General features: G+C 40.8%; 2 protein-coding genes across 2 annotated transcripts; one reads left to right on the top strand and one right to left on the bottom strand.

Annotated features, from left to right (window-relative positions):
* Positions 1–1329: 1329 nt before the first annotated feature.
* LOC100821192 (la-related protein 1A) lies at positions 1330–10713 on the bottom strand. Its single transcript, XM_003566715.4, has 14 exons — positions 10042–10713; positions 7465–8032; positions 7214–7376; positions 6790–6880; positions 6624–6695; positions 5989–6533; positions 5489–5558; positions 4538–4639; positions 3264–3577; positions 3004–3165; positions 2808–2871; positions 2366–2511; positions 2161–2265; positions 1330–1777 (listed from the first exon to the last, which is right to left on the bottom strand). The coding sequence occupies exons 1-14, from the start codon at positions 10327–10329 to the stop codon at positions 1585–1587; spliced, it is 2883 nt and encodes a 960-aa protein (XP_003566763.1). The 5' UTR covers positions 10330–10713; the 3' UTR covers positions 1330–1584.
* Positions 10714–11169: 456 nt separating this feature from the next.
* LOC106865979 lies at positions 11170–14572 on the top strand. The gene is made up of 3 exons (XM_024458203.1): positions 11170–11715; positions 11970–12173; positions 12901–14572. Exons 1-3 carry the CDS (start codon positions 11422–11424, stop codon positions 12997–12999), a joined length of 597 nt encoding a protein of 198 aa, XP_024313971.1. The 5' UTR covers positions 11170–11421; the 3' UTR covers positions 13000–14572.
* Positions 14573–15761: the final 1189 nt, after the last annotated feature.

Genomic DNA, 15761 nt, shown 5'->3' with positions numbered 1-15761 from the left:
TGTACATGTATTCTTAGTGTGCTTGCATGTTTCGCATCGGTCCCTCCGGCGATCGCCGGAGCAATCCCGTCGCCCACTGCCGAATTAAAAAGGGGGTGCCCGCACACCCCGATGTCAAGGCCCCGTGGCGCGACACCTGGGAAAGAGGTGGCCTGACTCAGACTAACTAACACATAGCAAGAAAACCTGTTTTTTACTCTCAAGCTGTTTTAGAACACATGCCTCCAACCAATACTCCCTTCGATCCTAAATTGTTGTCGAACTATTACATGTATCTAGACGTCTTTTAAGAATAGATACATCCATATTTAGACAAATTTGAGACAAGAATTTAAAATCGGAGAGAGTACTACCCTTGCCTGGACAGACAAAAAGTATTAAAATCTTAAGCTAACTTCAGACGTTACTTTTTCTTAGTCACGTTGGTCAGGACACGCCATAAAAGCCACAGGGCGGCGGCACCTGCGCGCTGTGCCACGGGTACTGTATCACCTTCTGATTTGGACTCAACGAACAGCCACGACTACAAGCTTTAGAGTTACAGTGCATGGAGGGCGTACGGCCCCGGTACATCTCGTTCAATGCGTGTTCATCCATTCCCCTCTCTGTCGCTCAATTGACACTTTTGCCTGCACACACTGGCTAAACCCGAATGGTTTCTCCCGTAAAAAAAAGCTCGAATGGTTTCAAGACGAATGGCTTGTGGTCTTGTGGGCCATACATGCAGTGAAAGGAGAGACGTGGCGATCATCCCACGTCACCAAGTCTTTGTCAAGGTGGCAACATCAACTTTAATCCTGTTTGTTTCACACAAGTGGCACGGAGAAGAGAAATTAGTTGTCCATATGTACCTCGCTCGAGCATTCTAATTCCCTAGAGAATTTCCCGTAAAAGTAAATTCGCAAGAGACTACACCAAAAGAACAAGGAACATGGCCAAGGAGACGAACAATCGCTGGGTCAACTGGCGACCGGGGTCACCGGATATTTCCCCTCAGACCAGGCAAACATATGCCATGGAAATACTCCCTCCGTTCGGCCGTTTCATAGGTCCAATATGGATGCATGTATGCTTAAAAAACGTCTAGATATATGTCTTCCGTTCGGCCGTTTCATAGGTCCAATGCGGATATGTATCTATGTTTAAAAAACGTCTAGATATATGTAATAAAAGGTCAATTAATATGGGATGGAAGGAGTACCTGCTATGAAACTATTGCTAGCCGGATAAACGCCGCATGACATTTTCGTGGCCAGACAGGATCAGGGCCTTTTTAGTACGACAAAAGAAAAACATAAACATCTCGCAGCATCCTAAACAAAGACGGCATCATGTCTTTCAACTCTATAATTTGTCCATTTAATAGAAATAATTATTCTATCTTTATGTACAAATCCCACAATGGTACCATGAAGCATAGGCGAAAAAGAGAGGAAAATTTCATGGACAGCCACAAGTATCGGCAGGGAGAGCAAAATCTGCACAGGTACGAGTCTACTCAAACCCCTAAGTTTCAACCAAACAAAAAGGATGCTACTTTCTCCTCTGTGGGATCACCACCAAAATTTCATGCCCAGATTGGACCTACTTGGCCTCAGCCTTGCTATGGCTTGCTGCCCCCGCCGCAGTCTTGCTGCTACTGCCACCGGTTTCTTTCTCTGCTGCACTCCGTGCCTTAAAGTCCTTCATGGTTCGGAACTCCTCCCTAAGGAGCCTCTCCAACTCTGGATGCTTACTTATGGGGCTGCTACCTTGTTTACGGAAATGGTGAAATGCCCTGGTCCAATTGCCGGAAGAAAAGTCAGTACCAAAGTATGTCAACCTCATAAATGCCAGGTTCAGCAATTCAGCAAGCAAAAATTGTCGGGAGTAATATTTTCAGGGTTTTTTCACAAGCAAGAAAAAAAATAAGGCAATTTGCAGCAGCTCTAGCATGCACATAGTAGATGTGGTATCCACAACAATGCCAGAAGTATTAGAAATTCCGAGCAGTCGAGCAGAGTCAAATTGCTGCAACTGGATGTTCCTTCCCTAGGGTAAAAATAGAACCGTGCCAAGGATTTCACCAGAGAATTTGATATTGCATTTCATTACTATTCACTAGAGGGTAGGGCAGTACGTAACAAAGGAGTGCAAGCAAATAATAAAGCCACCAATTACCAGTATTTCTCAAGTCCATAAAGATCACCCTTGTGGTAGAATTGGAGCGTCAGTTGCTCGAAATCTTCATATACATTTTGTTGGAAGTTTTTTTCCAAGCCATAACTGAAAAAAGAATTTGGTCGTTAACTGATGCTGCTCTACATAAATTGCCAATAAAGATTGGGAAGCTTGTTACTCCGTATTAAACTTTTACATTCTGTACCTATAAAATCTGAAGAGACACTCAAGTCCATATCGGTAATTTGCTGCTGCATCCTCAACCGCAAAGTTCTTAAAATGCTTGTACATGTCTTCATTAAAGTTATCCCTCAGATAGTATGTCCAGAAACGATAGAGTGAATTCATTTCCTGCACACAATGTGATGCACACAACATGTATGAAATACTGAGGATAGATCAAGATCAGAGTACAATTTATCAAATGAAACATAATTGTCTAACACAAAATATGATCATCAAGCGACAATCACGAGAAAATTCCCATCCTACTGAAGGAAAATGAATTTACGAAGATAAACAAATCAGTAAAACATAATAGCTAAACTTGATCAGCTTCATATATTTCTCTACTTGTCAGGTTATGTTTCTTCAAAAAACAGTTACAAAGTAGCCACTGGAAGAGAAGTATATAAGAGAAGCTGCACCTCACTGCAACCAATTGCTGACTTCTTGCGATCAGCAAGGCAACGATTTTTGAACTTATTGTACCTTTATTACAAACAAAGAAACAAAGCATCACTGTATCAATCTAGGCTAAAACAAAGGAATGGGTCACAATGATTAATAATATCAAAAGGAAATTGTTACCTCACATACACTACAAATCATTTATATAATTACCTTTGTTGCTGGAATTTCTCTAAAAGTTGATGACTTGGATGCTGAAATGGAGGGAAAGATTTAGGTACAGATCCGATAGGTGAGGTCCCAGTAGGAATTCCATGTGGAGATGAGCCAGTAGGAATTCCATGTGGAGACGAGCTCAGCTTTGAACTTTTGTAGCTATTAAACAACAAAACAGAGTCAATTAAATAACCACAATATGAGATAAAGTGAGGATGGTAGGTTCTTTTACAACTCCAATTGATTATGAACCTAACCTGTGATTGTCAGGAGTAGACCCATAGAAATATCCAATTGAATTGCTTGGGGGGCTCTCTGATACACCACCATAGTGAGATTGGCTATTGGGACTATTCACAAAATTACCAGCGAAGAACCTCTGCTTATGTGAAGTGTGTGCCTTTCTGTTGCTTCTATTTTGCCGCCTACGTGGGATAGGTTGTCCAGTTTCTTCAACACCATTAGCTCCGATGCTAACATGGTTCCCTTTTGCTCCACCAGATGGTTTAGAATCATCCGCAGAATCAGCCTGGGAACTCCTTTGATTATTAATGCGCCGACCATGCATGCTCTGAAGTCAGAAATAATATTATATTAGCATCAGCAATTCCAAAATATACAACCTGATAAAGTATTGCTATAGTATTAACAAAAACCAAAATGATACAATTTGATAGGCCCGTAGAAGGATTATCATAACAGAATGAGTTTTGAGAAGAAAAAATGAAGAAAACGGCAGCCACACGACGCACAGGCACACAGCTGAGCTCAAGTCTGATCTCAAGCAAGGTTGATTACTTGATTCAAACTCAAGCTCCAGAAGATGTTTGTTCAACACTCAAATCAGTTTCAAATGGTTGCCAATTTGAAATATAAAAAATACAAACTAATGCTTCAACTGCTTAGCCATTCAAAAATTCGAGGTAGCAATTCAAAACAAAATTCGAGGTATTATACCATTGCCTTAATAAAGTTAAATAGGGTAGCCCCAATATTAAAATTCAGCAAGTTAAAAATCTATCAGCTTCTCAGGAATAAATAGTTTGACAACTAAATATTAAAAAATCGTGCTGTTGATCCCAAAAGGCACTGGCTACACATCCAACAAAACAAACATCATTCAAACAAACGAATCTGCTGCAGTTCAATTTGTTACAAAGAACTCTAAATTATCCCATTTACCACAGAACATGTTAAGAATGTGAATCTGGCTATTAAAATGCTGCTCAATATCAGTTACCTAACCTACACAGGTCATCCATAGTAACAGGTGCAGCATAAGATGCAGTGCGAAATACAAAAGCCTTTTCTTAAACACAAGGATAATACTCAAAAGCATCTGCAATAGAACTTATAAACTTGTATAAGAATTAGCATGAAACTTTGCAATAAGTGGGTTGGGGTGGGCGGCAATCCAGCAGCCAACACAGCCTCTCTTCTAAAAACCTTTTAATATTTTATTGACCCCCAGAATGCATATGCAATAATGGTGACTGATAAACTTCTAATTTTCTATAATTTAACATGTTACCTCATAATAATATAATGCCTCATTTATGCGTGATGCTTCCTCTGTTGAAAATGCTTGAGATATACTCGAGCAACTTCTGTCATCCTTTCCTGGTCTAGTATCCTGTGAGCAAATAAATGACAAGGTCTCAGTGCAGTATGCCAGTATTACAAGCTTGCTTAATGTGTTAGACCAATTGATGCCAGCAGTAACAAAAAAACAATATATATGCTTCAAATAATACAGACTGTAGCACATCGAAAAGTATGTCAATCCAATAAACAAAACTTCTAAGAGAATACATCAAAATATAAATGTTTCAGTTAGAAGTTAACTATCAGTCTATCACCAGAAGTCCACAATGACATAACAGTTGCAATTTTAACATAATCAGGTAAATCATCAAATTTAAGTCAGATAGCTGATGAATGACCAGAACATTACAAAATATGCAAGCTAAAAACATGCCAATAGTCTGTAACATTATTGTATTTTACACAACAGCAATTCGATAGGCAGTTTACACTTTTTGTCCCTCGCAGCCTTTAAAAATATTTCTTTAAAATAAAACACAAATTTATTCCTGAGAAGGCACATGAGGAGACCAGTAAAAATATGAAAAAAAGGAGAACAGGCAAAGAACATATTATGTCGTGCACTAAAATATGCCACAAAGTCTGGATTATACTGCAATCTGTACAAACTGTTGGAATTTGAAATGCCTAAGTATAACAAGTCAAACGTGAGATGAAAACAGGTGCATCAAATACAGGAATAATATATAGAGGCTCTACATTCCAATCAACTCCTGATCAGAATTAACAATGACCATTTAAACTTGGTCCATGACTTAAAGGTTTATGGTTCAATTCAAAGCACAAACAAAGTGATAAGTATGCACTCGCAAGAACCTGGGAAACTAGAAACATACAGCCAACAAAACAAGGATCGTACAAAATGTTGAATCCAAACCTGTGTAACAATTATTAGTCTATTCACTTCTTGGTCATCAACAAAAAAATCATCCTCCTCATCATCGACCCTGCTTGAAACAAACATATTGCAAACAAAATCAACTTTACATACATGATTTCCTCAAAACAAATACATAGGACATGATGCATTTCTACAAGCAATACGCAACAATTATCAAAACGATCGCTTGATCTTCTAAAAGAACACAGTATAGCACGAAATATACAGAACACAGCATTTAAGTACTTTTCCATATATGCAATTGGGTTAAACAATTATTGTGTTAACGCGTCATGATGACATTAAAATCAATCTTCTGACATTTATTTAGTTCACCCTTCCATTTTTCACAGGTCAAGAGTAATATATGCTACTGTTGTAATTGATATTCTGGACGTTAACATGATTTCAAATGGTTGCTTAGAAGGCAGCATATACGTTAAACAATCCTAATCCTTGAAATGAAATCACAGACTGTATACCATTCTAAAGTTCACCTTTTGTGTGAATAGAGTGAATGCTCCACATGCTCCAATTCCAATTCCTCATCGAGCATGAACGTGCTTTGATCCCCACTAAAGCTAGGGGAGTCACTTGGCAAATCAGTACAGAAACCTCTTTCATTTTGAGAATTAGGTACTTTGAGCTTTGTGTTTGCTTTCTGAACTTTAGCATCACCAGTTCTAAAAGCAGCTTCATGTGTGCGTGGTTTCACAGAGAATGCGGAAATGCTCTTAGGTTTTTCATCAATAGTGATGGAAGAAAAAAATTTATTCAATGAACAGCTCTGGGCATCATTGGCTAGCTGCTCATCAGCAACTACTGACTCAGTAGAAACACCATCTATGTTGCATTTAATATCTTGAGGAAGAGGGTGCTTCTTTTGATCTTCAGGATGAGCATCTTTATTTGAGAAGCCACTGGTATTGCTCTCAGCCATGCTATTATCTATACTGGTAGTAGATGATGGACTTGGAACAGATGTTGTCCCAGAAAAAGAAACCCATTTTGACCAGTCAGAGCGCCTTCTTATCTTGTCATCCTGGTAATATACATACCGTGGCATCAGATGAACCAAATACCAAAATCAACAAGGGATGTAAACAATAACAGTTGAAATAGACATAACGACCTGAACATCCAGAAGGCTTGAGCCTGCCAATGCATCTACAATCAGATGAACATCTGTTGTGATTCTTTTAAGCTACAAAAAAAAGGCAATAGCAGTCATTTTTTAACACAAGGTGAACAACAAAAATATGATATCTGAAAAAATAAAATCTGCATAGAAGGCATACTCTATTGAAGTCTGCAACTTTTGAAATTGGAACCCAGCCATGCTCATCCATTAAAGATTTCAAGAAACCATCTCGCTCCAGATTAGTATCACTGCAAAACACAATAATAGTAAACAGAACTGGATGATATACATGCTAAAAGCATGTTCAGCCATTGACGCATCACATAGGTGCAAGATTGTATTTAGGGTGGAATTGTAGGGTTTCCACGTATATTGCATAATGACAATGCAACTAATAAAGCAAACAAAACTTCTCATGATCATATATTCTGAGTGCAAATATACATGCACCAAAACTAAATTACTTCACAGACAAATTGAAATTACATGAAACGTTTTTTAACTCAGTCCCATTTGTGTGCATCATGCTTCCTTGAGGGGAAAACCTCAGGATAGAATTTAACAAGAAAATAATACCTTACCTAAAATAGTACTCCACTTGAGCTAATATTTTAGCTCTTAACTCGGCAGCTTCGGGAGATAAAACGGGTTGAGGAGCTGGTTGATTTTGGACAAAACGTGGTGGACCTCTCATCGACTCCATGGGTGGAGCAGGCATGTAATAATACATAGGAGGTATAGGCCCTGAGGTAAAATTAATCTCAAATATTAGACCAAAGATTCAGCATAGCAAACAGAAAAGGAGATGTCATTATAGTGAGTATAGCATTACCGGGGTATGATGGTCCATTGATGTACCCGAGAGTAGGGGGCAGATGTGCCATTGGTCTGACAAAAGCTCGTGGCCCAACACCGTGTGGTACACCCGTGTTGTCTCTCGAACCAAACGTCTGAGGATTTTGCCATGTGTGGTTAAAATGGCCACGGCCTTCAACACCAGAATGAGATCTAGGACCATGAGTACCAACAGCAGGACGCCAAGCATGAGGATCTCCTCTTGTTTGTGGAGGCATTGGCCGGCTAACTTCATTACCACCAACTTGATCAACTGGAACAAAAGGAGGTGCGGTGTTTTCATATCCAGATTTTCCAATATGTGGGTCATGATTTGGGACCGGAACAGCAAAAGGCTGGTACGGATATTCATGTAGCATCATTGGACTGGGGAGAACAGGGTAAAAAATAGGTTGCCCAGGATGTTGGTGATATGGCATAGTGACGGGATATGGCGGTGGATCATTTGCACCAGGAGGACGTCTCTTGGGTCCATTTTTATGGTACGCTTGGTGACTCTTATTGGGATTTCCATGGCCATCAAACTTGTGCATACGATTAGATACCTAAAAGAAGTTTTACCCTTTCCATCAGATTAAACAAGGATAAAATTAGAACAGAAAGGAAAGCTAACTGTACAGAACAGTGGCAGAAAATTTGTTCAAGGAGACATCAAATGAAAATACAAATTATACTTCACTTATTTCTAAATCACCTGAGAGCAAGTGTATAATTGTCCATAACGTGTATGAGAACAACACTCAACCACTTTATTAAAAGAATGCCAAGAACCATATAAACATGTCTTTCTTCAACTAAGTAAACCAGAAAAAACAAGATTACTATCCCCGCAAAAAAAAGATCACTATTTTTGCTCTCCCTTGTAAAGGAAGGATAGAATCAGGGTGAGGTCATAAGACCTATGCCAATACCTACAATCCTAACAGAGTGGTTTTGGGCCAAAGCAGTTTTAGAGATCACCTGCTCATACAATTCAATAAGCAAGATCACGATCCTGCCAACACTGGCACAAATGAAAGAAGTCCAACCTGGCCATGAAATAATTCCCAAAAGGAACAGCCCAAACAAAATTTCATTATCTAACTACACTGTCATAAGAAGATGCTTCGGTGGTTCAGCTAGAGAACCTTACAGACAGGAAACCTGTGTGGTTGCAGTCCAACAATGTTTACAAAGTTACAAACAAGATGGCTACATAAGATGGTTAAGCTAGGTGCAAGAGACATGATGACTACAGAAGCAAGAGACAGATCCAAACAAAATCCAATTCCGGTATAGGAAACGGGCAATAAATACAAAGACATCTTAAATATATCATTCATGCACCACTACGATTCATCAATAACCCTGCCATTGGGACATGGATATTGGTATTGAAAGAGTTTGACCTCAACAAAAGCAACAGATTTCCGTTGCCCATGGAATGCATAACCTAAAGATGCAATAAGCTTAGCAAAAAACACTAACCAGACCAGTTGAAGACAGTCCATACATTCAGGAACCAATTTATGCTTGTTCTGAAAACAGCAGATATTTATTTGCCACCGACAAAACTACTTGTCTTTTCAAATAATAAAACAAAACTACACGTACACAGCGCACACCAATCGCATCAAAACAAAAGGCGAGCTTAGCAAAAAACACGAACCAGACCAGTTGAAGACAGTCAATAAATTCAGGAACCAATTTATGCTTGTTCTGAAAGCAGTAGAAATTTATTTGCCACCGACAAAACTACTTGTCTTTTCAAATAAAACAAAACTACACGTACACAGACTAAACCAATCACATCAAAACAAAAGGCGAGCTTAGCAAAAAAACACTACCCAGACCAGTTGAAGACAGTAAATAAATTCAGGAACCAATTTATGCTTGTTCTGAAAACAGTAGATATTTATTCGCCAACGACAAAACTACTTGTCTTTTCGAATAAAACAAAACTACGCGTACACAGAGTCACAGACTACATCAATCGCATCAAAACAAAAGGCGAGCTTAGCAAAAAACACTAACCAGACCAGTTGAAGACAGTTCACAAATTCAGGAACCAATTTATGCTAGTTCTGAAAACTGTAGATATTTATTTGTCACCGACAAAACTACTTGTCTTTTCGAATAAAACAAAACTACGCGTACACAGACTACACCAATCGCATCAAAACAAAAGGCGAGCTTAGCAAAAAAAACTAACCCGACCAAGACAGTCCATAAATTCAGGCGCCAATTTATGCTTGTTCTGAAAACAGTATATATTTATTTGCCACCGACAAAACACTTGCCTTTTCGAATAAAACAAAACTACGCGTACACAGACTACACCAATCGCATCAACACAAAAGGCGACATATAAGATCCAAAATAAGCAACATTAAGTTCATTCCTTTAATACCTATACTCAAAGGAAAATTTGCCTGATAACACTATGGTACAAAAATCATAATGATATACGAGTCAACTTTCCAATACAAAAATTGCATTGCCTGCAAAAACGAGTTGCGCCAATATAAAGATATAAGCTGTGCAAGCGCATCTCCACACAAACGCAATATTATACCTGCGATGGAGGCGGAGGCGCCTGCTGGACCTGAGACCCCTTTGGCGGGTCGCCTCCGACAGCATTTCCTGTCCAAGGCTTTCCCGCGGGCTCTGCCGCGACCTTTTGCCTCGCGTCCTCAAGCGCAGGCCACGAGTCGGCGCCCATGACCGCCGCCTCGCCTGCCACAGGCGGCGGCGTGGTCCTCCTCCACGGCGACGGGGCGGTGCCAGGCGCCCCTCCAACACCCGGATCCGCTACCACCTCCGGCGCCGCGACGGCCCCTCCGCCCACATTCGGCTCCTCCATCGCGGACGCCGAAACACCCACCAACACGAAACAAAAAAACTCAGAGAAGACCAGTGCAGTCTAGGATGACACGCAGCTTCCGGCGCCGCCGCCGCCGCGGAGAGCACGAGAGACAAACGAGACGGATTCGGATGAGATGGGGGAAGTCAGGTCAGCTCCTCAGCATAGCATAGGCTTAGCTGGTGGTTGGTGCAGCCATGGGGCCGCCGCCGACGCCGCCGCCGTAGGGAGGGTGGTATAAGGTTTTGGCGGCGTAGGGTGACTAGGGTTTTGGAGTGCCGAGAGCGAGAGGGACAGGGTGGGGAGAAGTGTGTGCGTGCGTGGAGCGCGTGAGGTAAGAGAGAGAGAGAGAGAACGGGGGAAAGGCAATCGAGCAAAGTTCCGCTAAGGATGGGGACCTGCGGGGATTTGTTTGAGAAAGATTTTATCCGGATTCGGGAGAAGGGTGGATGGGTTCGGGGGCCCAGGAGGTCGCAGGGGTCTTCTTACAGACATGTGGGGACAGCAGCCATTACAGCCTTGGTAGAAGTAGGGGATGGCTGGCTGACAGGCCTGCCGTGCTGTCACGGACTGTGAAGGTTAGGACTAAGTCTTCGTCCCTCGCTCCACGCACTACGGGTAGTGTCTCTAATACTTATAAAATCATTAATATATTTTTTTTAACTACTAAATGTACACGGAGTATTAATAATCTCACAGTCAGACTCACTAAATACGAATTACTTGCTAACCGTGTGCGTTTAGTATGTGTTTAGTGATTAACTATTCGGGCTGAAATTCCACAGGCAGAGAGTCTTTCAGCCCCAAAACGTTTTTTTTTTTCTCCTCACCTCGCCAGCCTCGAACGCCGCCTCCACGTCCTTCCCTTCCTTTGACGGCCGCCGCCGCCTCCTCCCACCACGGCCCGCCCCCAACCCCACCTCCTCCTTCCCTTCCCCTGCCACGCCCCTCGCCCTCACCTCTGCCAGTCATGCCGTTGTCTACCTGCTCTCCCGCACCTCGCCTCCATCACCGTCTCCCTCCTTCCTCTGCGTGCCGCCGCCGCCCTCCCTCTGCACGAATGCTGGTGCCTCCGCTTGCCAAGATCCACGGATGGGCCTCCGCTGCATCGCTCCCGTTGGAGATCTCCCACCACGCCCTGCCACAAAGAAACACCCCGCCAGCCGTCGTCCCCGCCATCAATCTCCGCCCCCACCTCCCTCATCCCCCCATCGACGCCCCTCTACAGAGCCCTATTATGGCAGAGGAGGAGGTCGAGGAGGAAGCGAACGGCGGAGTTTGGAGTCTGTCTGGGCACTGGCAGTGCTGCTGCTCGATCATTACCGGTGGACGAGTAGGAAGAGATGGAGCATGAGTCCCCGGAGTCCAGCCACGTGTCACCGTCAGGTATACACGATCCATAGCCCAACTGAATCTTCCTTCTCAACCCGTCTCTAAATTTTCCATGGCGTCGCGAGGACCCTAGGGTTAGGAAGAGAAGCATGGGGCGCTGCAGATCCTAAGCAGTAGAGTAGCGTTGTTATTGATTGTATATCATTCATCACTATCAGTCTTGGAGCGTGCAAGAGGTGGTCGGCCAGCCGGACTTGGACCGACCAGCAATCCTTTCTTCCAATCACTCTCAAGCTTTGTTCCTGTAGGGGTACCTCAGCATATTCTACCCCGACCTGCATGAAGACATGGACGATTCATGGGCTGGCACTTTTGAAACTCAGGTTGTGTCTTCTGTCAAATTGGCGCATAAGTTAGCCCGAGACAAGGCACTGATCCATGCTGCAACAGCTCTGGTGTTCCTGGACGGGATGTTCTATCATGGAATTATATATGGAGTGCTAATTGTCCAGGTAAAGTCCAACACTTTATGTTGAGCAAGAATTTCTAATGGCCTGATGTGTCCTATCTCCATGTTTCAAAGTGATGCTTATTAGTTTTGTGCACACTCAAGGTTGTTTCAGCATGCAGTTGATTAATGGCGATGGTAAGTCTCCATTTCATTATGCTATTAAAACTACTACTGTTAGCCCTTGGTACTGCTTTTTGAGCTTTTGTTTTTCTTTTAGACAAAAGGGAGATCTCCGTCTAACTGCTGTTTAGTGTGATAGCTTTTCCTAAGCTGAAACGGAATATTAGAGATGGTGTTGTCCATTATATTGGATACTGTACCTCATTGATTGTGCGATATATTGACATACATCATAACTTGATCTTAATTTGCACAGTTGCTAGCTACAATTGTTGGGCAGAATGAATAGCATGGAAGAGGCGATGTGTTCTTGCGGGAAAATCATTTTTTCTCTCGGGTCCTGCTTTTGATTTTCTGATTTTTGTTTGCTGTAAATACGAGGATTGCAGATATCGGAAAGAAGAGAAGAGGAATAAACCTAGAGTAAATATTTGGAAAGCACATAATCTCTTGGTTCATTTCTCTCACAGTGAACTAAGAATAACTTCATCTGGGTGCCTCTTGGTTGATTTATCTCACATTTTGTTTTGTTTAGAGACTTTTCCAATCCATTTACAGTTCTCGAATTAATAGATGAAATGTTTTCTTGGATGCCTCTTCGCGGCCAGGACGCAGTTCAGACTGAGGTTTTCTGGCTTGTTACTGAGGTAATGGGGCTGGCTTGGGACATGTTAAGGCGGTGGCCTGTGAGCAGAGAGTGCGCCTGAGGCGGCTAACGGCTACTGTCTCAACCTATGGTTCTTGCACGTTAGGGGTAAGCAAGATATCAAAGGAATAGAAATCCTTATTTTCTTGAATTATTGCCTGGTTATCATGTATTTATGTGCAGCTATGAGCTAAACATTTGGTTTTAGTTAACACTTAACATACTCTATATTTGATGGCAGAAAAGCTGCTGAGATTGGATGAATGCTAAAATATACATTCTGAAGTGATTTTGTTTCATTTTTTCTGCTCAGTTTCAACACAGGCATTGATGAAACGGGAACATCAGATTCATATAATTATATGTTGCATAATATTGTAGTTTAATGTACTCGATTAGGCTCTAGGTTGTGTCCTGTCCAGTTCATGTATCCACGTATAATTGATAATCATGCACAGTTGGATTACAGATTCCTTTGAAAAAGAGCAACTGCACTGAATGTTTTGACCCTAAAATTCATCTTAAAATATGGCCAAGATCTGATGATACAACAATTAGTGGGCTGTTGAGCAATTTTTTTTCCTTTGTCTTTTCAGCTCATGCAGGTCCTGGAAGGATGGAATCATGGAACTAACCAAATGTTTTCGGCATTCCCTTTTACTTTGCACTTGTATTATTTCCCTATCTTGCTCCCGAGCTGCCTATTTTGTTCTGTTCAGTCGTGTTGTAGAAAGGATGTCACCCCTAGCCATGTTTTGGTGCCACTAGCTGCAATATAATGTTACAACCAGTTCAGGTAAGTTATCGTTACCCTTATGTATAGACCAGTTACTTCTTGCTGGTATCATGCAAAATGCAAAACATGACTCAAGTGTCCATGCTTCATTTTGTTTTGTATCAAAAAAATTCAAGTGTCCATGCTTCATTTTGTTTTGTATCAAAAAAATTCAAGTGTACATGCTTCATTTTGTTTTATTAAATTAATCTACTACGTGCTGGTATCATGCAACACATGACTTGAGAGCTTTTGTGAGTTCTTTTGGCAGCATGCTAAATTTCAATTTTTTGACCCCTGCTTTTGCTATTAGAATATCAGTCTAGAAATAATCAGTGCACTGTTTCTAGCTTGGAAATGTTCAGGTTTGATGAAAAGGATATGTCTCACTTGAAGCATGTTGTTGTTCTTAAAGAAGCTTATTATTGTTTTTATATCAGGAAAAAAATATTCTTGATAAGATTTGAAGCGAAAAAAAAATATGATCAATAATGTTGCAGATAGTTCTGACAAGATTCGGCCTGATCTTGCCGTGTTCTGATAAAGTTGGAGTTCTTGCTTCTGATGTTAGTTTCAGTTCTCCTCTGCATTTGAAAGTGCATTCAAGACATTATCTCATCTCACAGAACACAATGACAACCATGGATGTTATGCTTGTTGTTGTCAGTACTTGCTTTCATAATTGGATACTTTTGGTCGAGTTTAATATTATGTTTTGCCAAAGGACATCATATTATTTGTTTTGGGGTCTTTTCAAATATGTACATGGATTGTATTATCACGAACATGTATTTCATATGAAATCATTTTTATTGGTAAAATGAAAAGGTTTCACCTATTGGGAAGATTGATTAAAAAATATGTGAACTGTGTGATATGAAATTGATACCATGAAATCCATACTTTGAGTTTGAAATGAGGAGCATAAAATTTGTGGTTTTGGTCCTAACAAATTACTGAAGGCTATGGAATTTGTTGTTTAAGTTTAGCTTAACTGAATGGGTCCTACATTTTCAAAGTGAATGAGTATTTCATTACGGAGTACTAATACAATTGACAGAACCAAGAGAAATGAGATATGATTGGGTGATAAGGAGCGAAAGGAAGAGAGAAGGTGCGAGAAGACATAATTTTCTCATGTAAATGTGGTCACAATAACATTTGTTGTTACCGTAGAAACACACAGGGTATCTAACTATATTTTAACCTTTTTTAATTGTGCTTGTGGATTCTGTCAAATGTGGATTATACATCGCACGTGAACACTTACATTGCTACTAGATCATCACACTTATATAAATGTCTAAATGAGAAAAAGGGTAATGAAAAAACAAATGTCTTAAAAAGAAATAAAATTCGAATGAAATGTTTTATATTGGAACGTGCGTGCACGTGCACACTTACTAGTCCGTTCAAAAAAAAAAGACTACGGGTAGTCATTATTAAATTGCTGTGGTGATTATAAGATCAAAAATAATAAAAGCAGCGACATTTGTAAAATTTTAATTACTCTCTCTCCTGAAATAGGTGACTTGGATTTGCCTATTGGTGTAGTGTTGAAATTGTATCAGACAGAGTGCTGAATTTTGTAAAACTAAAAATAGTTGTAATCCCTGTCCAAATTTGCCAAGATTCTTATTTATGCTATGCAGGGAGTAGTGTATGCAGGGACATTAAATCTATTCATTACGCGTTTAAGGATTTAGCCATCACTTTCTTTTATCTCTTCATATATCACATAGATTCGACGACACAACGCATACAATACCTTATATCTAAAGTTGACTCAGCATATACGAATATTTAGCATTGAATACATAACGCTGAAATAATGACGTTAGTTTCTAAGTTTTCGTTCTTCACGATGAGTCCCCCCCCCCCTCTCTCTCTCTCTCTTCCGGGTCAATACTTGTGGTGACTGTTACTTGAATATGATTGAACGCATCACATATGGTAATAATGCATTCAAACAAGAGCGTTTGGGCTCGTGGACTAGGCATGTAGGAAAGCTTATCAGGTTGTGCACCTTGAGAGGACCCCACAGAATA

Source organism: Brachypodium distachyon, chromosome 2 (assembly GCF_000005505.3).
Source record: "Brachypodium distachyon strain Bd21 chromosome 2, Brachypodium_distachyon_v3.0, whole genome shotgun sequence".
Classification (NCBI taxonomy): domain Eukaryota; kingdom Viridiplantae; phylum Streptophyta; class Magnoliopsida; order Poales; family Poaceae; genus Brachypodium; species Brachypodium distachyon.
This window is presented reverse-complemented; position numbering and strand designations above follow the sequence as displayed.

Excerpts from the sequence above, each read along its gene's own strand:
- LOC106865979 (XM_024458203.1), top strand. The coding sequence starts at position 11,422 with ATGGGCCTCCGCTGCATCGCTCCCGTTGGAGATCTCCCACCACGCCCT. Across the intron at positions 11,716-11,969 it reads CAGCCACGTGTCACCGTCAG|GGGTACCTCAGCATATTCTA; the intron begins GTATACACGATC and ends TTGTTCCTGTAG. Across the intron at positions 12,174-12,900 it reads ATGGAGTGCTAATTGTCCAG|GACGCAGTTCAGACTGAGGT; the intron begins GTAAAGTCCAAC and ends CTTCGCGGCCAG.
- LOC100821192 (XM_003566715.4), bottom strand. The coding sequence starts at position 10,329 with ATGGAGGAGCCGAATGTGGGCGGAGGGGCCGTCGCGGCGCCGGAGGTG. Across the intron at positions 8,033-10,041 it reads CGCCTCCGCCTCCATCGCAG|GTATCTAATCGTATGCACAA; the intron begins GTATAATATTGC and ends AACTTCTTTTAG. Across the intron at positions 7,377-7,464 it reads CAATGGACCATCATACCCCG|GGCCTATACCTCCTATGTAT; the intron begins GTAATGCTATAC and ends ATTTTACCTCAG.